Below are 27,778 nucleotides of genomic sequence, written 5' to 3' on the forward strand. Positions count from 1 at the left end.
TTTTAAAGATCATTGACATAACTTCCATTTTACCCATACGTTTCTATTTTCAGCCATGTCTGTCATTCTGGTTGGTAGGCGGGATCATTGGACACAATTTATAAACCAATACCCCAATGATGGTTGTGGGCAATTGGCCCAGTAGTTTCAGAATTATTCACTAACTAAATCAAAACAAAAAGTGATTAGGGAGGATAACAAACTAGTTTGTATGCTTTGGTCGTGCCTCTTTGACACATTCCCTGTTTCCATTCTCAATTTTACATTAAGGATAGAGAACCATATTGATTGATATGATCTGGAAGACAGAGAAGTAAACACACTAAATAAGTCTTCAGAGGCGGATTTAGGGGGTGGCACAAGGTGCTGCCCCTTTATGGAGCTTCATTTATGGTTAATCCAAAATTTTTACCAGTTCCACTACAAATTTTGTCTAGTTTGGGGGCCCCATGGGGCTCCCTTTTTCAAAATCCTGTATTCTTCTCATTTAGTGTTACGTATAATTGTATAAATGAAGCAATATACTTAGCACTATATATTTTTATTTGTGATAAATAATAGCATATAAATTCTATGCTTTATAAATTCAACATCTTAGAAACATACTTAACATGAAATAACAAAAAATACAAGCATTTAAATTGTCATGCTTCACAAAATTTTATAGAAAATTATGAAAATGAATGAGCAACTAAAAATATTTAGATATGTAATTTATTTTATATCTATAATGAACAATATATATAAATATGAAAATAATGCTGTAGCTAAAAATTTTTAATCTCTCCATAAGTGGATATAGAAACTTTAATAGTCAAATTTTGAATCATTTACTTCTGAAATAAATTATCCTCCATCAGCTGGCAGTCTTGAGAAAAGGAGACATTTTTTATAAGACAAAAAAAAATATAAACAACAAATTTACAAGTTATATATATATATGTATATGTATACTGTACATACTTTTATATCTTATAAATAATTACACTATGGTAATATATTTGAATCCTTCAAAAGGAAATATATTAATTCCAAAAGAAAATAAAACAAATTAACTTACATTTGAAATAGGGAAAATTCAGTATAAAATGCGTCCTTCTTATTTAAAAAATAAGTTTAGATTTGAAATCAGTGAACTTAACTATATCCGATAACATTTAAGAAAATATGTGAGTAAGTAATAAAAAAAAATACAAAATAGTATTTTATTAAAGTTAATCTATTTATACTCACAGCTAAATCCAATAAATTACATTTTATCTTCCAAAGATGTAGTTTTCATTTGTTTAAATTTGAATTTACAATATGACATAGTAGATTTAGAGTAAGAGTCATTTTCCCATAAACAAAATAGACAATTATACTTAATTTAAGACTACTATTTATTTTCTTCTTTTACCCTTCCCTTTTGATCTGATGATACTGCCTGTATCAGTAACAGCTGTATTACTATAATGGAATGATAAGTAAAAGAGGGAAAAATATATCTAATTAAATGCATTTCAAAGAAGCCCTATAAATGTAACAAGAATTATGTGACAAAATACAATATTTTACTTAACAATACCAAATCCTTAGCAAAGCTAAGTCTTGAAACTTGTTGAATCACTAAAACCAATTTAATGAGTAATGAATGAATGTAGATTGTGAAAAGTTATTGAAAAAAACAATAAAAACATCCTTTATTGGTGAAATGAAAGAACCTGTTTGTTTGACAGATTTAAGAGGAATTTGAATTCATTCTTACAATCAACGGCAGTCAGTTTTGTTGTTAAGAGGAAACCAGACTACACAGGAACCAATATCATTGTAATTCCAAATAAACTACCTTGGGGGTTTTTAAGCAACCATAATCATGATAATAATTTAAAACATGCAGGTTTATTCAATTCATCTCTCAATGCTTATTAATCTACAGAGCAAGTATGGAACCCCTACCATCTCTAAGATATGCTGAAGTGTGATCTGTTTAATCAATTTGAATGAAATACAGATTCTGTATCTATGCTTCGCTTACAAGGATCTGACAACCCTATGCTCTATCTCCTGATTTAAAGGCCTTTCGGCATCGTTTGGATTTGTCATTATGATACAAACCTTCAAAAGTTTGAAAGCAGAATTTTCATTGGCTGATGCTATAATTACTTGAACAGAAAGTAGAACGGGTGTCTTTAGATCCTTTTAAGTAAAGCATGGACACAGGATCAGTATTTTAATCAGATTATTATTAGAATTAGGAGATGTGGTATGATTGCCAACGAGACAACTATTCACCAAAGTTCAAATGAAGTGAATGTAAGCAATTAAAGGCAACCATACGGCCCTCAACAATTAGAAAAACTTATACGGTATAGTAAGCTCTAAAAGGCCCAATATGAAAAATGTGAAACAATTCAACTGAGAAAACTAAACTAAACTAACTCTAGATTGTCTGTTTAAGTAGATATTGACCACCTGTCTGGACAAACAAAGGTCAAAAGACCTTTTATACTGGTTTCTTTACTTATCAACATTGGCATGTCATTAATTACATTTGGAAAATTTCTTTGAAAGATTTAAACAGGTTTTTCAGGCGTTTTACAACACTGAAACATTTCATTAGTCCAAGCTCCTGCAAAAACTATTTTTAAACACGTTATTTATATATCTGACGACCAGTTTGATTATTGTTACAATATCTTACAGTTATATTCCTACTTGGGAATGTTTTCACAAAAATTACAAACTTGCCATTCTGAATACCAGTGACTTGATATTCTTTACACAGATAAAACTGCCAATTGTATATCCCACTTTGATGAAAATAATTGTAGCCTTAATGTATATTTGATGGTTTAACAGATCTACAAATGATTATAATGATTTTATGGCTATAACAACCTTGGTTTTGAGCTTCATCATACAAAAGTGTACAAGTGATCATTTTGATCAGTAGCAGTTTACTTTAAATATTGATAATAAACATTGTTTATAAACAAATGTAGTGTCATTGTGATAATGCAAGACATTTCTATGATGGGTGCATAGTTCTGATTTTAAATGTGAATATTTTGATGCTTTAACTGGTCTATTTTTTATCCTAATTAATTATCTGCATTTTTTGCCCATTTTTTATCTGTTGTCATTTCACATGAAAGTGGGAAACCAAGTTAATTGTGTATACAACTATTATACAATATGCCATCATTTGACATAAAATTACTTTTTTCTGCCAAATAACCCGAATATTTTGGCTTTATTGAACAAAAATATTGGTTTTTATCTTTATCTGATCAATCATGTAATAATATAAATAGAACCATGTAGTGAAAATAAAATAATTAACTTATCTACCTACCCAGACTAGTGACAAAAAAGGCAAGCATATATTTTCTACTAGCCACAAATAAGTAAAATAACAAACTTATGACACACAATGGTTGATTTTTACATTTGAAAGGGTTCATTGTTACATAAATACTAATTCCTAAATAAATCACATTTGTACCAGAAAATATACATAGCAATATTACATACACTACATAGCATTCATTTGCACATATTTGATCACTCAATCATATTTTTTTTTTTGCCTTGAAACATCAATACATAACCTAGGAAGATGGACCATTGACATATTTAATTTGTAATTCTGTGACTATATAAATACAAAAATATGATTTCTGATTCATAAAAATCAGAAATCTGTGAGTTACAAAAATGTAAAATAAATCTAAAATATTACTGACTAAAATGGAAGCCATTCCCTCTTACTAATTATTAAGACAATAACAGCCTTCTGATTATGATTGGTACTGTTAAGAAAAAGGTACTTGGTTTGACTCTACATCATATGACACAGGTTGTCATTAAAACATTTTTTTGGAAAATTATCTAAAATAATGTTGGTCAGTGTAGTATCAAGCTGTGCAATTAAATTTTGTTCCATAGGGAACTTGAAGAATGTGTGACATAGTTAAATTTTTATTCAACTAGATGCCAATGCAATTTTGAGAGAATGTAGAGAATGTAAAGGGGAAGTAATCCATAAAATTCACTGGTTTACCTTTTGAATAAAAAAAGAACATATTTATGTTTAATAGTTGTATGTATTACAAACTAGATAGGTTATATGATGGAAAAGAAGGGATATGGTGTATCAATTCATTGACATGTTCAATATGGTATCTGTTTTACTGTAAAATTACAAATGTAACATTGGCTTTTTATGTTCAGTTATTGTCAATGGTCCATATTCCTTGATATTACAATTTTTATCAATATATTATAATTTGTATGAATGGAATAAGAGAAACAGATCTTAGAAAGTCCCCATATAGGGCATGGTCCCAGTGAACTGGGCGATGTTATTACAACCTAAACAATAGTAAGAATGTAAATAGGTTCAGCTTCCCTTGCTGTCTGGTTTTATATTCATCACTTTACACACCCAGCTGCCAATATCAACCTCCATTTCCTCTGATTTCTTAACAAAAGGATGTACCTAGAAAATATGTATACATTAATATCAGATATTCAATCTTTTGTCAACAGATAGAGTAAATAAAGTAAGTAAGCAAATAGTTTATTATAATGTCACAATCTAATATACATTAGATGTACCTGTAAAATAAAATTTTCAAAAACTTAAAACAATGCTTGAAGGAATGTTTCAATATTGAAATATTAAATAAGAATAACAGTGCATCTTAAAATGCCTCAAACTAGCTGGTTAACATTTTTTTTTATCCTACATGAAATGTAGTTCTTAGCAAAATAGTCCTTGCAATGAAATCAATTACATTGGCAACTTAATTGTAATGTATTTAATCAAATTTAAAAATAAATGGAGAATGTGTCCATGGAACATAGATGATGCCCCCATTTGCATATAATGTTATAAAGGAACATAACTAAAGAACTGTAAAAGTGACGCCACCCAAATTTGAACTTGATCTGTGTTGTATGGTAATAAGCATTGTTTATAAGTTTCATAACATTTGGTTGAGGTAAACTGAAGTTAGAGAACGAAAACCAATTTTGGGACGTACAGACTATGGACTGACGTATGGACAAGTGTTAAACTTAATGCCCCACCGCTACTGCGAGGGTATAAAAAATGGTGTTATTGTAATGGTAATTTAACTGAAAAATCAGTATGTAATTGAAATGTAATTAATTAATTTGAATTTAATTGACCCTGGGTCTTCTAATGCTTAGGTTCTGAAATACAGACTTGACTTTGAAAACTTAACCTTGATCACTGATCCATGAATTGAGGCTGAGGTCAAGTGAACCCTGTCTGATGGACATGTATACCATGCAAGGATCCCATATACCAAAATAGTTATCCCATAACTCATAATAAGTTAGAAATTCACATGACAAAAAAACTATACGTTTTTTTAAGCAGTCCAAAACCTTTAAAAATAAATGTCAGACGGAAACACCTGTTTAAAAGAGAGGAGAAAGACACAAAAGGGAAATTCAAACTCATAAGTTAAATACAAAGTGACGATGCCATAGTGAAAACCAAAACGACCAAAAGACAAACAACAGTATACAAAGCACAACATTGAAAAACTCAAGACTGAGCAACATGAACTCCACCATGATCTCATGTGCTCCAAAAGGGTAAGCAGATCCTGCTCCACATGTGGCACCCATCCTGTTGCTAGTGTAAATAAACTGTTATCACAGAGATATGTCTCGCCTTTTTGTAATTTTGATAATGCAAATGTTGAAACTAAAATAGCAATACTTTAACATGTAAGTTATGCAAATATTCAAAGTCGATGAACCATGACTGAAGGTACATGGCTAAACAATCTCCATGGAATGAGATGTGCCAATGCTAATACAACTGCATACCAAATACCATTGACTTATTATAAGTCGTTCCCTTTAAACAAACATAAACACAAACATTAACTTGTAAACTATGTAAAAGTTTCAAAGTCAATGAACCATGATAAGGGGTGGGGCTATATAATCTCCATGGAAACGATACTTGCAAATGCAAATATCATTGACTTAACATTAGCAGTTCATCTTAAACTGATCTAATCACAAACTAATACATGTAAACTAAGCAAAGTTTCAAAGTCAATAGACCATGACTGAGGGGGCGGGGCCAAATAGTCTCCATGGAAATGAGATGTGCTAATGCTTATACAACTGCATACCAAATATCATTGGCCTACCACTAATGGTTCCCCTTGAACTGACCTAATCACAAACTAATACATGTTAACTAAGCAAATTTTCAAAGTCTATAGACCATGACTAAGGGGGTGAAGCCAAATAATCTCCATGGAAATGAGATATGCCAATGCTTATACAACTGCATACCAAATATCATTGACCTACCAGTAGTGGTTCCCCATAAATTGACCTAATCACAAACTAATACATGTAAACTATGAAAAGTTTCAAAGTCAATAGACCTTGACTGAGGGGGCGGGGCCAAATAATCTCCATGGTAATGAGTTGTGCTATTGCTAACACAACTGCATACCAAATATCATTGACCTACCACTAGTGGTTCACCATGAACTAGACCTAATCACAAACTAATACAAGGCGTCAAGGCGAGACAAAAAAAAAACCTGTTGCCAAGTTTAAATTGGTAGTGAAAAAGAGGACGGGGTTGTGGGGTTGTTGCTATGACAATTGGAAAATTATCATTGTCATCTGTGAAACCAACCAACTCATAATGGTGTCAGCAAATTTTTCAAAGGATGATTTCAACTTTACCATTTGGAACTCTTGGTTAAAAAGCTTCCTTGTACACAGCAACCTTCTTATAAGGATATTTTAATAGAAAATGCAAGCTCTGGAATATAAACTGGGAGATATATACTCCATATGCAGGAGCTGCTGGAATGTTGCTACATAAAAATGAAAAGTTTTGTTCTCAACCTTCCCTCAGTGTCAATTACTACATTTCAAGATATAAGTAAAAAGCATCCAGGTCTTAGTTTCTATCCAATAAAATAAAAAGCTTTATACAAATAATTTACACTGTCACCAGATTGCAATCTTTTTGTTTCTACAAAATTGAGTCAATTTAATTTAATCTCTTCAAATAAACTAAATAATATAATAAAATAAAATGCTCCGCTGGGCGCAGCTTGATAAGATCGCAGAGGTCTAACCCTGAACAGTTGGGGCAAGTATGGACACAACATTCAAGCTTGATACAGCACTGAATTTGGACTGTGATTAAATATTTGACACAGCATAGGTTTCTGACACAGAATGAATGTGGTCTAACAACTTAAAAATTTTTAGTTTACCTATTCAAACCATATCATTATTATTTGCTTTTATATATAAATCAGAAATAACCAATTTAAAATGGAAAATTTTAAAGAACCCCCCCCCCCCCCCCCCCAATATTTGAACCCCCTTATGATTGATCACCCCAAAACTCAATCCCAGCCTTCCCTTTGTGGTATGGTACCTTGCAATACAATTTCAGAGAGATCCATACACTTGAACACAAGTTATTGTCTGGAAATTAGAAAAATGCTTCTTTTTGGCCGCTTTTTGGCCCCAAATTCCTAAACGTTTAGGGCAATTACCCCCAAACTCAAACCCAGCTTTCCCTTTGAGATATGGAACCTTGTAGTACAATTTCATAAAGATCCATACACTTACACACAAGTTATTGTCCTGAAACTAGAAAACGCTGGGTTTTTTTCCACTTTTTGGCCCCTAATTCCTAAAATTTGGAGGCAATTACCCCCAACATCAATCCCAGCCTTCTTTTTGTGGTATGGTACCTTGCAGTACAATTTCAGAGAGATCCATACACTTGAACACAAGTTATTGTCTGGAAACTAGAAAAATGCTTATTTTTGCCCCCTTTTTGGCCTCTTATTCCTAAACGGTTCGGGCAATTACCCCCAAACTCAATTCCAGCTTTTCCTTTGTGATATGGATCCTTGAAGTACAATTTCAGAAAGATCCATACACCTACACACAAGTTATTGTCATGAATCTAGACAAATGCTTGTTTTTTGCCCCTTTTTTGGCCCCTAATTCCTAAAATTTTGAGGCAATTACCCCCAAAATCAATCCCAGCATTCCCTTTGTGATATGGAACCTTTTGGTACAATGTCAGAGAGATCCATACACTAACACACAAGTTATGTCTGGAAGTTACAAAAATGCTTATTTTTGGCCCCTAATTCCTTAACTGTTGGTACCATAACCCCCAAAATCAATCCCAATCTTCCTTTTGTGGTATTGAACCTTATGGTAAAATTTCATAGAGATCCATTCACTTAAACTAAAGTTATAGTGCGATAACCAATGTGTCTTCGGACGACGACGACGACGCCATTGTCATACCAATATACGACCGCAAATTTTTTTTGCGGTCGTATAAAAATTGTTGTCATAATCTTATCTGAATTTGTCTAATAATAGTCTGAGTTTGTTATAGGCAGAGTCTGTTATAAACTGAGATTGCTAAAGGCCAAGTCACCAAGGAGTTGTGGAAATATAAGGCATAAAATTCAAAATCGATGGTAACTATGGAAAGGACAACTAGAAATCATTTTTTTTCTCAGAAATATTTTCCAACTCATCCAAAATGAATAATCATTATGAAGGATAACTACAGTTTGAATACTTCCTTTAAGGAAGAGAGCCATATTGATTGATCTGATCTAGAAGACAGAGGTGCAACACATAAAAACAGGTCTCCTCATTTAGTATTATAGATTTTTCCTGTTTTGTTGAAACTTAAATCTCTGAATGATGAATTTATGAGACCAATATAAAAATCCATGCTTTTAAAACAGTTTTTGAGGTATGCAAAAATAAGAGAGAGTAAGATTTTTCTACATAAAGAATAAAAAAGCCATTGGGCCATGAAAACTTACCATTAATGAAGCTAAATCTGCCCTATCTGATGGGTTCTTCTTTAAACTGAAATAAAAGTAAGATTTTGATATACTCACTTATCGTTTTTTTTTTATTGTAGTTCACTTAAAATGCTTATCTAAAACAGTTTTTTAAATACTATGAATAAGGTAACAGTTAAAAATCATTATGCTGGTTTTCAGCTTAATAACAAACAAAATTTTCTCTTACAACTGCTAAAGATTTGTCTTTGATCCACAGAATTAACTCGGTAACCTGTACTATAATCAAATTGTTGCTAAATAACAAAATGGTTTTTTTTTAATAATTTTAAATGACCCTTCTTTGTAGCCTCTTGGTAAAGGTCAAAGGACTTACAGTGGGTGGTGGTGCAAATTCCTACCAAACTTTGCCATTATTCAACTAGAGACTCTAAAGAGAACCTGTGTCCCTCACCTTGATCTATGTGCCTATTCAACATTTAAGACTAGAATGTTATTCACAAGATCTTATTTTTGTTGATCTTGTCTTGCTCTAAACAGTTTATCTTTATCTACTATAATATTGGTTAATGGTAATAATTGTCATTTTGGTGGAATCATCCTTATAGAGTCGACCAACAATTTCAGACATACCAACAGATAGTTGTTCTTCCTGCTCATCATTTTTCCTTATTTAGTGTTTCTTTATTTATTAAGTTTTTCTCTTTTATAATTTCCTAGATAATAGGCAAATTTGAAAAAAAAACTATTAAAAATCGTCTTGACAGTTTTGGTGCAAATGGACAGTAGGTAGATATCACTATTTTGAACATTTCTGCCCATAGAAAGAATGTTTTCTAAATTTCTGGATCCTTCCCTAAAATTTTATAATCTGTTTTAATATCATTGAATGATATCAAACTCATTACTTACCACTTATCTACAAAATCTATGGCTTCATCAGAAAACTTTCCTTTTGGCAATGAAGGAGGTGGCTGTAAAGACAATAAATATATTGTTATCTATACTAAGACATACTATTATATATGTTAACAAAGTATACCCCTGCTATAACTTTTCACTGAAATAAATGTCAAACAGTATAAATCTCTACTTGAATGCAGGAAAATAAAAACAAAGGTTGTCCAATTTAGACAAGTTCTCCAGATGATATACATGTATTTGTTTTAGATGTTTAACTTCTACTGTAAAATTCTACTTAGAAATTTAAAACTCCAATGGCACAAACACACATAACATTTAAGCAATACATGTAGCATTTCATAATTCATTTCAAAGACAGAAAGGCAAATAATGGGTTGAGGTTAAAATCAAAACTTAAATAATAAAAAAATATGTGCAGTGAAATTTTCTGATGGATTTGGAAAAGTAGTGAGAAATGAAATAAGGTGATCTATGATAAAGTTATCTCCTTCTTTTATTTAGTTATCATGGTTATTGGCTATTATCACAATGAATCATTGTTAAAACAAGAACTAGATAGATTTTTAATCAGGGTTCTTGTTATGAGGGCACACTTAGCATCAAATATTTATTCATCAGATCAAAACAATTTTGTCTTGAAACAATGGACTTACAATTTGGGACCAAACAAGACCTTATTTCACCTAGCCTTTTAATAAGAAACGTAACTTCATTTTTAAGTATTCAGATTAAAAGGTACACATGGACTCAAAAGGTACTCCAAATTCATTGTGGTAAAATAAATATAACAAATATAAATGAAACTTTCTATTAACCATTAAATTTTGTAATCTACCACCAATAGTATTTCCTGATCCAAAATAAAGAATTGGGATGCTCTTTACATTAATACAAGCAACTTATATGTGTATTATAATTCTTACAATAAAGTACCTTTTATACTGCATTTCTTCTTTTTTGGGACAATTTCTCTATCATTAACATTAACTCCTATAGTTATACATTTTTCACATTTACATAGTTTTAGGAAAATTTTTCACTTTCCACTTAATTTCATCATTACTTTTTCACTTGAAAAAAACTGACACACCTTTCAAACTAAAATTGATATTCATGAGTATATGTACCATAAGCTTTCATTTTTAATAATTACAGGAATATAGAAGAGAGTCATTATACCTTTTTAGTTATTTTCTAAGATTATATCAGTTCCATATTTTGTACTATGTAATATGTGACAACCATTACTATATCAAATTATACATACAACAAAATATTTAGAATTAAACACAAATGGGAGAACAAATAAAATAAAAAAAACTATGATTAGAAAGACTAAATACGGTAACATTGAATTGTGAAAGAATTTCAGAAAAAATACAAATACAAAATAAGAAGAGTTAGAATGAGACAGCTGTCTATCAATGACCAAAAGAAAAGGATGCCAAAACTACAGATAATTGTACAGCCTTCAACAATGAGCAAACCCATACATATAGTGGGCTATAGAGGGCCCCAAGATGATGAAATGTGAAATCCAAACAATCAGATTTATACTAAAACAAGCATTCTGAGAGTATTGCATAGCAATACATAGTCCCCTACCCGTTAAGAATTCATTGTACTGGAACAAAATGCTAACTTGATCTATAACTTGTCATGGTGTAAACTATATCACAAATATCAAGTCAATATCTTCAAACATGACGAAAAAAGTGTGCAAAACTGATTATTTGAGTGAATTTTCAAAGTGCAAGGACCATAATTCTGCACAAAATTATCAGACCAGAACAAAATTCGAACTTGATCTGTAACTTGTCATGATAAAACTATATTACAATCATTACTGGTAAATCAATATCTTCAAGCATGACAAAAAAAAGTGCGGAAAACTGTTTATTTGAGTGAATTTTCTAAGTTCAAGGACCATAACTCTGCACAAAATCATCAGACCGGAACAAAATTCGAACTTGATCTATAACTTGTCATGATAAAACTATATACCAATCATTAAATCAATATCTTCAAGCATGACCAAAAAAAAAAGCGGAAAACTGATTATTTGAGTGAATTTTCTAAGTCCAAGGACCATAACTCTGCACAAAATCATCAGACTGGAACATAATTCGAACTTGATCTGTAACTTGTCATGATAAAACTATATACCAAATTTCAAATCAATATCTTCATGCACGAAGACAAAAAGTGTGGAAAACTGATTTTCCGGACTGACGGATGGACAGACAGACAGATTACAGTGATTTTCCTGGTGCTTAGGGGAAGGGGCCAAGGTCCCATGCAATTGGGAATAAAAGTTCGTGAAATGTCGGCTTTGGGGAAAATATATCAGTCCGTTTATACGAAGGGGGGTTTAGGGACATGCCTTCCAAGAAAATTTTGAAAAAATTAGGTGCAAAATCCTGCATTCTGAGAAGGAATAACTGCATGAATTGCAAACAAGATTCAAGAGATTTGTAAACAAAAACCATGATATGACACCAACAAAATCTAGCGACGATGTCTATATACAATTGGGAATTTTATTGCTGAAAATTGGGAAAAAAAAGGGCATTTTTCTCTTTGGGATTGGGGCCCAAATTCAGACCCAAAATGAGGGTTGGATAAGACAGACAGACAGACGGACGGACGGAGTGCAAACCTAAAGTCCCCTTCGACTTGGTCGGTAGGGGACTAATAAAAGACAAACAATTATGACAGATAGCTATCAATGACAACCACTTGATAACAGGCTCATGCCAGTCATGGCTGTCAGTTTATCTGATATTGTCAGAATTTATTTGTACGATACTTTCTAGTTTTTAGGGAAGCTAACTAGATTAAATTTCAATTCCATCAATTCAGCCGTTTCACAATTGTTATGCATCACCACAATATTCCAAAGAACTTGAATAATTGTCACTCTATGACAATGTGCTGTTCAGATGCCTAAGATGTTCGTACTTGACTTTAATTCAGCAATAATGTAATTTGATATTTCTTTACCTGCGACCTAGGGAAATGATTATCTCATAAAATTTAACCCTGAGTGGACATGAATTGGAAGTTGTTCTTATCTGTTATATAGTTTTACTAATATTTGAATGTTATAAGATATTAAGTAAATAAGAATAAAACGTAACAATAAATTCAGAAAGGCTCATCCATTTTATTTGGGAAGTGTGACTTTTTAGATTACCTGATGTTAACTACAACTATCACTTACCTTTTTGTAACCAAGTTCTGCTTTACCATTATTATTATTCACAACTTCAGTGAAGCAATAGCAACATATACATAGTATTAAAACAAGATCTAATAGATCTACTTATAAGAGGTATGTTAGGAGCATGTATGACCTTGAGAATTTATAATCTTGACCTCTGTTTCCACATAATGCCAAATATATAAAGCAAAGTATATAGAGCTGCTTTATAAAAATTTATCAGTACAAATAAGGTTCTGACAGAGAAAAGTACAAAACAACCTTTCAATAGAATCAAGACAGACATGACAGCAAAAGTTAATGGCAAAAATCTTTCTATATAAAAATAAAAAGATATGGTATGTGACAACTATTCACCGAAGAGAAAAAGACGAGGGGTTGGAACAACTACAGGTAATCACATGGCTTTCAAAACTGAGCTATATAACAGCCTAAAATACAAAGTTTGAATTAATTCAAAAGAGAACCAACAGCCTAAATTAAGCTAACAACATTGAAAGAAAAACAAATCAGCAATCTTTTAAAACACTTTGCAATATTCTTGTCCAAAATTATTACGTAATTCTATATTCTGCATTTCATTTTATTCCCCTTTTCTCCTACATTGTTCAGACTAGAAAGTTAAGGACCAAGTAGATGAAAGCCTAGAAATGAATAAGATTCAATGAGACTGAAAGATTGCCACCTAAATATTCAGTCATTTAAACACCATCTTCTGAAAAATAATTTTAAGGTACTACAAAACTGTCAATTTCTCCATTAGGCCAAGTAAATTTAATTAGTAGATTTTCATCCAAATTTTTGAAAAAAATGGGGTGGGTGGGAGGATTTTATTTTTTATTTTTTATTAGATATGAAACGCTCTTGTGACGTGTTCTTCATATATGCAAGTGTAATAATAAGGTTCTATCATGTATATACATGTATAACGAATCAAACATACAAAGAAATGCAAAAACCAAAATTTGAAACAGGATGTTATTAATGAAACGAAATTATCGACAGTTACCGGTAACGAAAATGAACAAAATCCGGAAATCGTAAATTTTTCAAAATAAAAAAAATTGGGGCGGAACGATTTCAGAGAGGCGGGCGGGGATGAAAATCTATCAATTAATTTTAATTGGCCTTATGTTTCCAAATTTCTCTCGCACTGTTTATTTCTTTACTCTGAGCTTCTGTTTTGGTATGATCCAGAAAACTGGATATAGTGAAAGTAACTGTTGATTGGTCATCCATTCATATCTGTAGATAAAACATTTTAGGAAAGGTTTTACTAACTAAAAGGGGAACTATCATCAAATGAATTCCGAAATGTAAAACAAAATATAAAGTTCTATGGTTGCATGTTGACAAAAAATGAATTCAAGCGACATAACTAAAATGAAAACAGAGGCCAAAGCAACATGAACATAATTACACCTTGTTAGCACTAGTCCGCTGCTACTCTACCACTGCGTTTACTGTTTACCGTTAGTCTTAACATACCTCATTTACTATGTATTCTAAAAGCTCAAATATGGCCATTGGCCGAGGCCCATCACTGCCAGGCGGTGTGGGGAAGTTAAAACTATTTCGGTTTGTTCCTAAAATGCATAGAATGAAAAACACAAAAATAAAACAAAAATAAGAACATGTATGATAACAAAAAACTGTTTACTAAAAGCAGATAGTTATTAGTAGATTGTAAAGCAAACATCCAATCATCAAAGCGCCATAAACACTGATTTCAATATAGACGATGCAAAGAGTTATCTCCCCTGAAAGAAACAACAAGATAGTGCATGCTGGGATCAGATTGGGTAAATAATAATTAAAAAAATTGGTGCAATTTAGTTATGAAGATTTTTTAACTGATAATAACAATTACATCCAAATTTTCAAAATGTTTTGGTCAAATAAAAATTGTTCAATTTTATATTGAAGTCTTTGACCCCAGCATTAAATATAAACAACCTGGAAATAATCTTTAAAAATAAATTATACAAATGAATTTACAATATGTAGACATAAAATAAAATGTACTCATTAAACTAAATCTTAAATCTCTGCTGTGAAAAAAATGAAATGCATGGTATCTAAGAATGTAGCTTTGTATTTTCTGTTGTTTTAATTAAAAATGATTTTTCTTGTCCTTGAAATTTTAACTTAATATTCCTACATGAAAATTTTCTTTTTGGATTATTTAAAAAAATATTTACCTATTAAAAAAATCACAAATTTGAAAAAAGTATTTAAAAAAAATGAGTTAAAATATGTTGAGGCAACTGACGGTTTTCAAAAACAGTAAAAAGGATGTCAATGTTTTTATTTTTACAAATTTGAAATTAACATTTAAATTTAACCATACATCCATAATCATAATAATAAATAAGGTGATTCTGCAAATAAAACAAATAATATAATAAATAAACAAAATAACCAGCAACAATTAAAAGAATAAATGTAAGAAATAAACCATAAATATATATATTGAATAAATATAAAGGTAATGTAATATTTGAACTCAGAGGCAAAAACTTAATTCAAGGTGATAAATAAAACTTAATTCAACCAAATAGTTATGAAAATTATTAAAAGAATATATCAACTCTAAATTCAGGCAAAAATTTTCATTAATTAATAAATTAAAAATAAGAGTTAAAAAATCTGACATTTTTACCTCTGTGAACACAAACAAAATGGCCAACATATATAATTGGATGTTAAACAAGGGAGATAACTCACACAGCCTGTGGACATGTTTACCTCATTTACAATATATTCTAGTAGTTCAAATATTGCCATAGGTAATGGACCTTCACCTGTTACGACCTGAAAATCTCCTGGACAAGCTGAAAGTCACCATAATGTTACACCATAATTAATATACTTATAAGTTTTATCCATACTTATTATTCTTAAAATTATTTTTCACTGTAATACCCGGTACATTAAATTTTCTTTTTCCAAGTTACAGTGTTAACTCACAGTAATTAAAATACTAAAACCATATTCATGTAAACTGTTGACAGAGATATGTCTCCCCTGTGTGAAACAAAACCATAAAAAGTGTTGAGATATATGTAGCTTAAAAAAAAAAATCACCCATTTCACAAATTTTAACAGCATTCAATTTATCCAGTGATGCAAGGGCTCTTCTTAAAGTATAGCATCAGGAAGCCCCAAGTCTGTAATATTTCAATCATGATAATATGACATCAATTAATTTACATTTCTATTTACAAAATTGGTTTAACCTGGATCTTAAAATTTCAGAAATAAGATGGAAATGGAATGTTTTTGCTAGGATGCCTTCCAAACTTCTAATATGTTATGGACACTAGGGGTGATAAAATTTATTAGATTTTCATCCAGAATTTTGAAAAAAATGGGGCTGGTGGGAGGATTTTATTTTTTAATTTTTATTTCCTCCTAAACCCTTTGTTCATATACAAGGGTAATGATAAGCTTATGCAATGTATGTATAAGGAATTCTACATTATTTTTACATGTAATTGCCGCTTTAGAGAATGTGGAGAAATGTTCTCTTTTAGATCAAATTTATTTTGCTTTCTAAGCTATGATTTGTAGTGCCAATAAAATGAAGCATATGCATTGGTATGCAACACAAATATTATGAGTACAGAGTGAACTGAAAACTCAAACTGTGTTGAAAATACTAGGGTTGCTGCTTTAAAGATTTCTTTTGCAAGGTGCAAATATAGTTCCTATATAAAACATGAAATGAACCAAAAAGAAGTTTTTTAATGACTCTATTGAGGGGCTGGGGACAGAGGGTCAGTGTTTGCTGTTTGTCAACAAAAACGACAGCCTTTGGGTAAATCTAAGGGCTTGCTATAATACATTTCTTCTTCCAAATACTCCCACATTCAACATGATGAATATTCTGGCAAATGACTTTTTGTACGTTGGCCGTCTTTGTACCCAATATATGGTCATAAATCGCACAAATTTGTGGTGTGTCAGTTAATTTATTCCTGTCATGTTTATGTACCAACATGTTCCACAATTCTTGCGCTCAGGTGGATATCATTCACAGTCCAAATTTCCCAACACAAAGTCAATGTATAAATAAAAAAATCCACGGTTTTCTAATCACAGAAATTTGTGACATACTGCAATTAGCATTTTTTGGACACCGCCAATTACTCGTAACCCGAATATTTCATGGCCTTCTAGTAATCAATCTATATTATTAGAAAATAATGTTGCCATCATTGAGCTGAAGAATATGTCGACTTATATTACTTGAAGAAATACGAAAACCTAAACTTTAAAATTAAAAGAAATTATCAGCTGTTAACAGTAACGGAAATGAACAAAATCTTGAAATCGTAAATTTTTAAAATAAAAAAAATGGAGCGGGACGATTTCAGAGGGGCGGGCGGGGATGAAAATCTATCAATTAATTTTAATTGGCCCTATATGCATGAAACTATACATAGTGCATAACTTAACTGCCTGAAGTAAGTCACTAGCACATGTATAATAACAGTGTCAACAATTTCTCAGGAAATCCAAACACGCCATTTGAGCAGTTTTCAGGAAATCCAATCTTGTGCTTCATAATTTTAAGAATCATTGTTTAACCATTAAGCATTGTATTTTTTTCAGCTACCAAACATTAACAGTTCCAAGAAAAAATTACCAACAATGTGAGTGAAAGTAGTATATTTTATTGTAAAAGTATTAATGTTTTGAAATAGCAGTTATTTATAACTTAATGAAATCTGATAATGACCTTGTACTGTGAACTTGCAGACATTAATTCCTTTCACGATTCAAAGTTTTGATCTCTGTGAGACCTACCTGTTAATGGTTTTCCTGTTTTTGTTGCCTCTAAATGTTCCTCCATGGCTTTATCACCAAATATACTAGCCAGGTCCTTAGAATCTGGGGGTGGGATAGGGTAACGCCCTATGGCCATTTCTACTATTGACAAACCCATACTCCAAATATCAGATTGTACTGAGTAATGTGTGCCTTGTAATCTCTCTGGCTGTTAAAATAAATTGTCATAGTTTCTGTAAAACAGCTCTTAGAATATTCAATTTCTTTATTTTGGAATAGAGTAAGAATAAATTGTTTTGAGAAAAGCATTCAATTGCCTGATAGTCAGAGCAGCCATTGTGAATACTTAATAGTATGCTTTTAACCAGTCAATCAATAGTATGTTCATGTTCCTTGGCACATCATAGAGCAATTATCTGCATCATCAAAGTTATTTATAAAAAAAAATTTGCAGTACAATCAAGAGATAAAATTTAACTGTTGTCAACTACTACTAAAAAATGTCTAATGAAGCGTTTTAAACATTTGATAATTTTTCTTCCATTTCATGCTATAGTTCAAATAATGGATATTTGCAAATTATTATTATACTGGTTTAGTTAAAAATTGCGGTGCTTTGCTTTTGCATCAATTGGCATTTCATTTTGCTCAAAAAAATCTTTCATTTGCACCAAAGTAATACATTTCATTTGCGCAAATAAAAAAGGTAAATAGTATATATAATATATCTATATTGAAAAGGGATTTATAGTAATAATGTTACAACTTAGTTTTGATAGTATAATATAACATATTCATCATTAATCACAATTATTAATAAACCTGTCACCATATTGAAAACATTAAACGCTGATTATTTTTTTTGAATGCTGAGATATTGTACTTTTTTCTGGTCTAAACCATGGTTTACTGTATCATTCAATGTTTATATAATGGTTTTGCTGTCCACATCAGAACCCAGTTGTTCATCTCTTGGTTAAATTTTAACCAAGGGTTAAATATCATAACCCTTGGTTAAAATCTAACCCTAGGTTATTTTCTGTTGTTCATCCTGTGGTTAAATTTATCCCTTTGTTAAATCCTTAGTTAAATGATTCAGATTTAACCTTGCTTCGGACCTCTGTTAAAATTTTAACTGAGGAATAGTTTTGTGTAAAAGTACCATTCCCTGTTTATTACTAGATTGGGAAGGTCACTAAACGTTTGATACAACATATTCTTCGTTTTTTTACGACCATTAGTAATCAAAAACTGATTATTACATTTTACAGTCCTTCCCACTTTTTGCATCAAGGTTTACCTCTAAATACCAGACATTTTCAATAACTATTTGGTTGAATTAACTATTTTTTCACCCTATCATCTTCTATGTTAAAAAACAAATTGGAGCAGCAAAATCATTATCTTTTAGCAAGATAAATAAATCATAATGTATTTATCTATAATCAAATAATTTAATGTCAAAGCTTTCGATCTTTTCAAACAAAAGGTGATCTCTGTCACGTCAGTGTTGTTGTTGTTCTATTTAATGAACTTAAACGCTGAAAAGCATATGGTTTTTAATGAGAAATCATATTTATTGACCAAACAGTTTTCTAGGACAGAAGAAAAGTGTTCATAATTCTTATTTTAATAAAAATGAACATTCACTGAAAATTTAACCATGGGTTACGTAACCAAGGGTTAAAAAGAAGTTGAACAACGGAATTTTAACCCTTGGTTACCTAACCCTCAGTTAAAAGTTTTAACCCTGGGTTATAGTTAACCAAGAGTTATATTTAAACTTAAAAAATTATACATATTTCCTCCTCTATTTGCCTCCAAAGGAATTATGCCCATTTTGTCACCTCAAACATGTGAACACTTATACAATTTTATACCTTTATTTAAGTGTATCTCAGTTTTGTATTAGAAATGATCATGAATTAACTTATTTATCCATTGTGGAGTGGGTGGTGTGATACTTTACAACATTTTTAATACAAGCCTAGTTCTCATGTTACAACTTACATGTAAATGTTTCTATTTTGATTGTACATTGGTGCAAAAGCAGTATTCATTTTTGGAACAAATGAAATACTACATTTTTCACAACTTGGCGCAAATGCAATGCGCCCAAAATTGATCATTGTAAAAATTACAATAACATACAGAAAATTAAATACTTTAACTTATGGTCACAGAAACTTGGTCATATGTAAAATAAATTTATAATAGCAAACAAAGATGGGATATAATAATATTTTGCCACTAAAGAGCAAAATTGTCAGCAATGTTATTGTGGTAGTTTTTACAATTTTTTCTTTGATTAACTTTGATATACACAAAAGTGAAAAATTGTATTTAAGAAAAGCATGAACAAATTTTCATTGATATCCTTGATTTATGAAACTTTATCATTTTCAAATTTGAAGGGAAGAAAGGGAGGCCATGTCAATTCTTCTATTGACGCAACAAACTTAAGGCAATAGCAGTGAATATTACCACTTACAGACATATAAGATCTTGTTCCTACAAATGAATTAGCCATGGAATCTATCAACTGCCCACTGACACCAAAATCACAAATCTTTATTTCTCCTCTGGAATTAACTAGAATATTAGATGGTTTAACATCTGGAATAGAAAGTAAAAGCAAGAAATATCACTACTGATTTCTATCATAATGTATTTATAGCAATATCAAATTTTTTATCCAATTTTTTTCCTAAAACTAAACACATTCAGTGGTTGTCATTTCTTACTGTATATTTGTTTTTCATTTGTTTTTGTACATAAATCAGACCTTTATTTTTTCTCGTTTAAACTGTTTTACATTTTTCATTTCGGGGCCTTTTATAGCTTATGGTTTTGCTCATTGTTGAAGGCCGTACAGTTACCTATAGTTATTACTTCAACATCATTTGGTCTCTGGTGGAGAGTCATCTCATAGGCAATCATACCACATCTTATTTTTATATTAACATATATGAATGTGTTTTGTTTTCCTTGTTAAAAATAGGATGACTGCATTCAATCTGTGATTTAAGATAATGAAACCAGTTTGATACAGTGATTTAGCCTTTTCATACCGATGCCCACATCTGGAAATCATTGTTGCTAGAGGATCATGAAAGATTAAATTAATACTCATCTAGAATTTGAAAATAAAAATAAAAGTCATACCTCTATGCATGATTTGATGCTTTTCTCTAAGATATGTTAAACCTTTTAAAACCTGAAAGCAAAGAATTGTAAAAAAAAGTGATTAGAGAAACTGATTCTTTTATTTTTTGTTCAGTATTTTGTCAACTGTTCACTTATTTGAATATTTTGGCTAATGTCTTTATATTCATTTTTTCTCTGTATCTAATTTTTTGTCTTTTGTCTAATTCATCTATGTTTTATGCCCTTGTTTAATGTTACCTTTGCTTATCTTTCTGGATTAATCAAAAGAAGAAAACAAAGCTGTTTTTCAGACTTCAACTGTTATAATGTTTTGTGTTATGCGATGAGTGTAATGTTTATATATACTTCTCATGACCTGTGTACATTTTTATAACTGATATACAGATATACAGACACTTTTATTTCACAGATAACATAGAAAATCTGTGAGTTATCCAAGGACTATGTGTGTTGCCTGCCATCTCAAAAATAATATAAGTAAAAAAGGCTAGGTCGTGTCTTGGTATGAGAAACTTTCTGATCAAAATTATAAATAGCAAGTGTAGAATTTCCATGTCCTATTGAAAAAATCTGTGCATGTTGGGCTGATTTCTGCCAAGCCATTTTCAAAGTGTTGTGGATGAATAAATTGGTATAAGCAGAAAATGTTCTTGTTTTGGTATAGGAAATCCCCAAAATCATTCAGTAAAATCAATAAAAGGGCAAATGCACAATTACATGATTAGAAAATCAGTTAAAGTTTAATTGAATTCTGTCAAATAGTTGAAGATCAAGAAAGTGTAACAAAGACAATGCAGACAACATGAAAAAAAAAACACAATACAACAGAAGTGATCCATATGTGTCTGTAGCCACAGCTGGACAACTTCAGTGGACAAATAAAAGTTAGTGGATTTTTAAGTTTACAAAAAGATCTTACAGCTACTGTTACTTTTCCCAGTATAGGTTCTGGTATTCTTCCTGCTTTCTTTAATATTAAATCTAATGAACCACCATCCTAAAACATACAGAAAATTAGTTCAAGCAATAAAACGATAGATGACTTGGCTGTAACATTGCATGCATTTAATAATACAATTGTATCTTCCTAAAAAGGCTGCCTCTTGGATCTGTATGCAGAGCTTCAGATACCCTATTGGTCATGCTGATCCAAATATTCTAGAACTGAGTTTTATGTAATGGTGAAATATTACTTAGACACCACAGTAGATGTTTTCAATACAAACATAAGTATGAAATAATAACCTCTTATTTTTATTTACAAAATTACCAGGCTCTATCTCTTAAATATTACGGTACTATGTGCATTAATGTCTTTTTGAAATCTGAAATCCTACTAGCTAACCCTAGAAACTTACCATATATTCCATACAAATACTTATTTCTCCATCACTGTAAAATGCACCATAGAAACCAACAATAAATGGTGAATTACATTCATGTAAAACTTTTAGCTCTCGAATTATCTGTATTCTAACTGCTGGCTTGATTTCTAGATGAATTAACTACAAGAAAACACAGTTCAATATCATTAACTTCTGTTACATATAACATTTCCTGTACTTTTACTGATTGCAGCGTTTTCTATTTGTATACTAGTAAATTAGGTCATAGCCAGTAATAGATAGTATATACACAGTGATTCACATAGCTTGCTTTAGGCAGATATTTAATATTTCTTATATCTACACATTCATTTACAAACATTCTATAGTGGGGGGGGGGGACCAATTAGACTACAGAAAGTCAGAATCTTTGTTGGGAACCAACCAGGCCAGTCAGAATCTTTTGGTGGGTATCAACCAGACCAGTCAGAATCTTTGGTGGGTATCAACCAGACCAGTCAGAATATTTAATAGGGACCAACCAGACGTCAGAATTTTTGGTGGGGACCAACCAGACCAGTCAGAATCTTTGTTAGGGACCAACCAGACCAGTCAGAATCATTAGTGGGCACATACCAGAACAGTCAGAATCTTTGTTGGGGACCAACCAGACCAGTCAGAATCTTTGTAGGCGACCAACCAAACTTGTCAGAATCTTTGTTAGGGACCTACCAGACCAGTATGAATCTGTGGTAGGGACTAACCAGACCAGTCATAATATTTAGTGGTGGACTACTACACCAGTCAGAATCCTTTGTGGGGACCTATGTGACCTGTCAGAATATTTGGTTGGGACAAACAAATCTAACGATTGGAAACAAAGTGTACTAACATGAGCGAAAAACAAATTTAACAGAGCACAGTAAACTTAATCGGGAGACAAACAAATCTAACGGAGCAAAGAGTACTAACACGAGCAACAATCAAATCTAACAGAGCAAAGGTCTTAAACAACTGACAGACAAATCTAACGGATCAAAGTGTACTTAAATAGGCGACAGACAAATCTAAAGGATCAAAGTGTACTTACATGAGCGACAAATAAATATAATGAAGTAGAGTGTTTTTGAAAGGGTGACATACAAATCGAACATAGCAAAGTGTACTATTACGAGTGACAAACAATTATAACGGAACAAAGTGTTCTGTTGCGAGCGACAGAAAATCTAAGGAACAAAGTGTACTTACATGGGCGACAAATACATCTAAAGGAGCAAGCTGCAAAGTGTACCTACACAGGCGACAAATAAATTTAACACATCAAAGTGTACTAACACGAGTGACAAACTATCTAACGGAGCAAAGTGTACTTTATCTACATCTTTATGTTAACATCTGACATTTAAAAGCTTTTAGCATTCTGATACTATCAGGTGATACTGATACATGTACATGTAATAAGACCTGATTGGTGCATTAATCTTGATTTTCAGTCATAATAAGACCTACAAATGTAATGGGATGCGTCAGAACCACAGAAGCAGATCTTTTTGTAAAACTAATGGGATAAATATGCAACATCTAAATATAGAACTGATAGTTCATTATCTGATTAAATACCAACATTAGTGGAAGTCCATTATTTATGGACCAACAATGTTCAGACAGACAGTAAAACTTGCGATTTGGCACATCTCTCAGAATGAGAATAAAAAAAGACTTTTAAACACCAATTTGTTATAATAATCAACTTTCAGTGGAATTTTAAATTATAGTTTCGAATCTTACCTTTCTGGCCATAATTAAACTTGATGGGATGTGTCGAACTTTAAGTACTACTCCTCCATTTCCAGCCCCTAATTCTCCAAGTTTGTCAAAGTCATCAGGAGTTAATTCCCCTACTTGTTGTTTCTGGGTCAGAAACATTTCTAATCTCTCTCTTTGCTGTGTGTTTATATCAAGTTCTTTTAGCTTTAAAGCAAGTGCTTCCATACTTGCGGTACCTGTGTTTGTTGGTTTCCTTTAAAAGTTCAAACATTATTTCAATTCATATTTTAGTCATGAAAAAAAAAAACAAATACCATACATGCCATACAAAGTGTAACCACCATTTGAATACATTTTCCATAATTTGAAATTATTTCAAATATTATACAATTGTTATTCTATTCCCTACCAAATTGTTATTCTATTCCCTATCAAATTGTTATTCTATTCCCTGTCATTCTATTCCCTATCAAATTGTTATTCTATTCCCTACCTAATTGTTATTCTATTCCCTATCAAATTGTTATTCTATTCCCTATCAAATTGTTATTCTATTCCCTATCAAGGAACAAAAACACTACCATTTTTATCATGTTTTACAACATGTATATTATAAGAATTATATGCTGTCAAATATATGTGTAAATACATGCTAACATATATATTTAAAGTTTTATCTGAATGCTATATTTTTTAAAATTCTATTTTCTTTTTTTTATTTTTAAGAGGACTTATCACATGGCATTTAATATAGATGCTATTTGCCAATTAAAACAATTACGTAAATAGCTTAGGAATGATTTCGGAGTTAATTACTATATAGACACCTGGGTACATATACATCATCAGCAGCATGTTCATGATTTTTTTTTTTTTTTAAACCATTGTTTGAACTGAATATTCAATTTTTCTAATTTTATGCCACATTCTGAACACTACTAAGCTTTTCTCTTCTTGTTTTGAAAGAATTTATCCACTTTGAAAATATCCCTTATTTTACTATCCAAACTTGAAAACAAGGCCTGTGTTATTTACACTGATTTCAAAACAAGAAACATTGACAGTGCTGCAGGATAGTCCGATAACACTGTTATTTGTCTGATTAAAAGTAGTGCTAAAACAGTACAGGGAGAACATTGAATCATACATAAGATTTTTATAATAATTGCTTAAAAACATGACTTTTCATTAAATCTTGTTAAAAATAAATATTATGTTACTATATTGATGATATTACAACACTTTGATGAGGACCAGAGTTAACTGTGCTGATGTTCATGATGTTTGACACTTTTTCAGCAAACCTGAGTGTAGATTCAGTAGCACAAAAGCCATCAATTATTTTTTTTGTGTTCTTGAAATTAACAGATAAAGATTTGTAATTATTTTATACAGACTTGCATACTACAACACAAAATGTCTACATGAAAAACTTCTAAATTCTGTGACATTATGATCTATGATTGGTCTAGATCGGTCAGATGGGTCTAATTGAGAAAAAAAAAAGAGGATGAAACAGATAGTAAACATTTGGATGAGATAATGATTGATTAATTTTTGGTGTTTAACGCCATTTTTTGCACACTAGACTATCTCATGACCACCAGTTTTCTATTGGTGGAGGAAGCGGTAACACATGTAGAGAACCACAATGTTCAACAGGAAAACTGGAAATTCTTGTTAATTAAACTCGAAGTCGAACACCCCTTGCCATGAGTGGGGTTTAAACTCAAAACTTAATGTTGACAAGCTAGTGATCACTGTACATAATATACTGTTTTAGAGACCCATATGAGATTACGGAAATAAGTTAAGCGACAAAGTATAATATTTCTTAAGAGACAGATTAAACAACTGAACATACTCAGCATCAACGGTTGGCACTGCCACCGGAGGTGGAGGCGCCGGTGGCTCTGCAGCAACTGGTGGCATTCCATCGCCCGATGTTGACGGAAGTCGAAGCCCTTTCTTGTTTGGCATATTTTAAATGTTTGCAAATATTTTTTACAGTTTAAATGAGCTTAACTGGTCAATGAGCTCAGAGATCAAATGCATTTATAATGCACATTGACAATGTCTATTTAAAATGCGTGAATTTCAGATCTGTCAATCCGATCGATCCAATCATAATTTCAAACAGGAAGTTACGCACGAGCACCTGCTATAGTATTAAACAGTCACATCCGTATTCATACAACGTCATCAGTGAATCATTTATATGACCGCTTACGTGACTTGTAGACTTGCAGTGGCTTTTGGGGTGCACTTCAGATGATTGTATGATTTTTTTTTTAATTTGATTCGGTTCAAAACTGTTATGTATTGTGGTCTCAAAATTACGGGATGATGCAATCCATGTAATGAACTTGTCTCGATTTAAACGGACAAAATATAGTTTTAGATTAATGACACTGAGGTGCTTGATTCTGCACAAAAAATCGTGTGTCAAGCTGGATATCAATAATATAAAGATACTTATATTGTATAAATATTTATCTCATAGCATGATTATTTTAAATATTTTGTCAGAACATGTTAGAAAATGTTTATCAACACATTGATAAATCTTTTATTGGTATCAGAGACATATATAATACCAGAGACATGTTGTATCATATGTCTCTGATAATACAATTACGGAGTTCCATATATGATAATTGATATAGTGCATAGCCTGTTTACAAGTATCACTCCAAACGTTAACCTGCCAATGGGTCCTCCTATTTCAAAGTTCTGGATCTGCACCTGCAGAGTCTATAATAGTTAAGAATGAATTAAACAGAACTGAAAATCAATGACCAAATTCTCAAATAAACCTAGCAGTGGGACTATTATACCATGGAAGTATTATATTGACAATATAATACTTCCATGATTATACTAATATATTATGCAGAATAAACGAAAATAATATTAAGATATGACACAAAAATAGAACAGTTTTAGTAGTGATAAGCCACGACATGAATGCATGTAATGGAGTGTACACTGTAAATTAAAACCAAACCAAATATTATTGTTATATACATATGCATATTCACGATTTTACAATCTGTCGATACCTGTAATTTGGCATTGCACAAGGTCTTGTGTTTCTCTGACTGTTAATGACATCTTTACACTAAATCCATTGGATGTTGGATTTGTACTGATTGATATTTTAGTATTAGATGCATGAATTTTTTTTTATTAGTTGTTACTGGCTTTGAACTAGCTGTCAGTAACTACGAGTACTTAGTGTCTTTTTGTTGTGTGGATGTATAAGTACCCGTCCATGTCCACTCTTTATTTTCGTTAGATGTATTTCTAATTTGTGTATCCATCTGATGAGTTAAGCCTTTTTTCATCTCATTTTTATAGTGTGTTCTTATGTTGTACTGTTACACCACTGTCTCAGGTTAGGGCGAGGTTTTTTTTTGCTCACAAACATGTTTAACCCCGCCACATTCTGTATGTGCCTGTCTAAAGTCATGAGCCTGTAATTAAGTGGTTGTCGTTTATTGCTGTATATCATACTTGTTTTTGTTCATTGCATACACAAGAATCAGGGACAGCTCAGCGGGGGTAACGTTATCAGTGAATAACAAGGGAGCACTTCTGGACTGATAAAATTTAACATTGTTGTATATGGAAAAAACATGACAGTTGCTTTAAAATGATTTGTCAACATTTTATTTCTACAATCAGAAACTATTGCCATGGCAGGTGAAAGAGTTATTAGA

General features: G+C 31.4%; 1 protein-coding gene across 2 annotated transcripts; it reads right to left on the reverse strand.

Annotated features, from left to right (window-relative positions):
• Positions 1-522: 522 nt before the first annotated feature.
• LOC127735535 (dual specificity mitogen-activated protein kinase kinase 1-like) lies at positions 523-26,203 on the reverse strand. 2 transcript variants are annotated; one of them, XM_052245745.1, is made up of 11 exons: positions 25,921-26,203; positions 24,078-24,309; positions 22,323-22,469; positions 21,884-21,961; positions 20,962-21,013; positions 20,288-20,412; positions 17,815-18,004; positions 14,491-14,588; positions 9,768-9,829; positions 8,874-8,919; positions 523-4,483 (listed from the first exon to the last, which is right to left on the reverse strand). In XM_052245745.1, the coding sequence occupies exons 1-11, from the start codon at positions 26,034-26,036 to the stop codon at positions 4,385-4,387; spliced, it is 1,245 nt and encodes a 414-aa protein (XP_052101705.1). In that variant the 5' UTR covers positions 26,037-26,203; the 3' UTR covers positions 523-4,384. The 2 variants fall into 2 exon arrangements, with proteins under 2 accessions (XP_052101705.1, XP_052101706.1); XM_052245746.1 differs by lacking the exon at positions 14,491-14,588 and adding an exon at positions 15,751-15,836.
• Between the last annotated feature and the right edge of the window lie 1,575 nt (positions 26,204-27,778).

This window comes from Mytilus californianus, unplaced genomic scaffold, assembly GCF_021869535.1.
Source record: "Mytilus californianus isolate M0D057914Y unplaced genomic scaffold, xbMytCali1.0.p SCAF_3, whole genome shotgun sequence".
Taxonomy (NCBI): Eukaryota; Metazoa; Mollusca; class Bivalvia; order Mytilida; family Mytilidae; genus Mytilus; species Mytilus californianus.

What these genes read in the sequence shown, in the direction of transcription:
- LOC127735535 (XM_052245745.1), bottom strand. Translation starts at nt 26,036, where the DNA reads ATGCCAAACAAGAAAGGGCTTCGACTTCCGTCAACATCGGGCGATGGA. An exon ending in GCATCAAATCATGCATAGAG is followed by an intron (nt 20,413 to 20,961) that starts GTATGACTTTTA and finishes TTTCTATTCCAG; the next exon opens with ATGTTAAACCATCTAATATT. An exon ending in ATAGATTTTGTAGATAAGTG is followed by an intron (nt 8,920 to 9,767) that starts GTAAGTAATGAG and finishes CTTTTATTTCAG; the next exon opens with TTTAAAGAAGAACCCATCAG.